Source organism: Sinocyclocheilus grahami, unplaced genomic scaffold (genome assembly GCF_001515645.1).
Source record: "Sinocyclocheilus grahami isolate Dianchi unplaced genomic scaffold, SAMN03320097.WGS_v1.1 scaffold4178.1, whole genome shotgun sequence".
Classification (NCBI taxonomy): Eukaryota; Metazoa; Chordata; class Actinopteri; order Cypriniformes; family Cyprinidae; genus Sinocyclocheilus; species Sinocyclocheilus grahami.
Window position 1 is genome coordinate 15,744 of NW_015509165.1, and position 676 is coordinate 16,419.

The 676-nt window shown below is 38.9% G+C and overlaps 1 protein-coding gene across 1 annotated transcript in view; it reads left to right on the forward strand.

The window, feature by feature from the left end:
* Window positions 1–636, forward strand: part of LOC107576699 (MHC class II transactivator-like) — a 15,305-nt gene extending 14,669 nt beyond the window's left edge. The window contains exons 3-5 of the mRNA XM_016262844.1: window positions 53–232; window positions 387–452; window positions 552–636. Of these exons, the coding sequence (XP_016118330.1) occupies window positions 53–232; window positions 387–452; window positions 552–636 (331 nt within the window). The remainder of the gene's footprint in view (window positions 1–52; window positions 233–386; window positions 453–551) is intronic.
* The last annotated feature ends 40 nt before the right edge of the window (window positions 637–676 follow it).

Below are 676 nucleotides of genomic sequence, written 5' to 3' on the forward strand. Positions count from 1 at the left end.
ATTTATATTTCAAGATGTTTATTTACTCTATTATTATTGGTTTTCCCATTAGGGCACATACAGCAGACACCATTGGCTTATGGGAGGACTTGCATCAAAGCAATGATGAACTGAACCTGAAAAGTGCCATTGAGAAATTCACCTTGCACCCACTCAAGGCAACACAAGGTTATCACATAGAGAACCTGCCTGTACTTGTCCAAATTCACAGAGAGAAGAAGTTACCAATGAGGTACAGCATAAGTTTTGCCTTTGATAGGAAGATTGATGACTATAAAAATAATGTGTATATTTTTAACTGAATGATGCCATTCCCATTCATGTTTTTCACTTAAAATTGTAGCATAAAATGATGCTGTTGATAAGGAGTATTATTGTACTTTCAGTGAATTTGTGTCTGCACTGGATGAAGGTGTACCAGCCCTCCGGCATCTTCAGAGACTGGAATTTGAGTGAGTAAATCTCACTTTTATCTTCTCCTACTGTCGGTTCCTATTTCCGTTTCCTGTATCCTTGTTATTTTTATAATGTAGTGGTGTTCTGCATTGCAGGCTCGGAGTCCAGAACGGTCCTGAACTTTTCCCTAAACTCATAGAGGTTCTGCCTTCGCTGCAGTCTCTCCAACATCTGGAGTGAGTATTCAGTGGTGGATATCGTATGTTTTCATGACTATGTT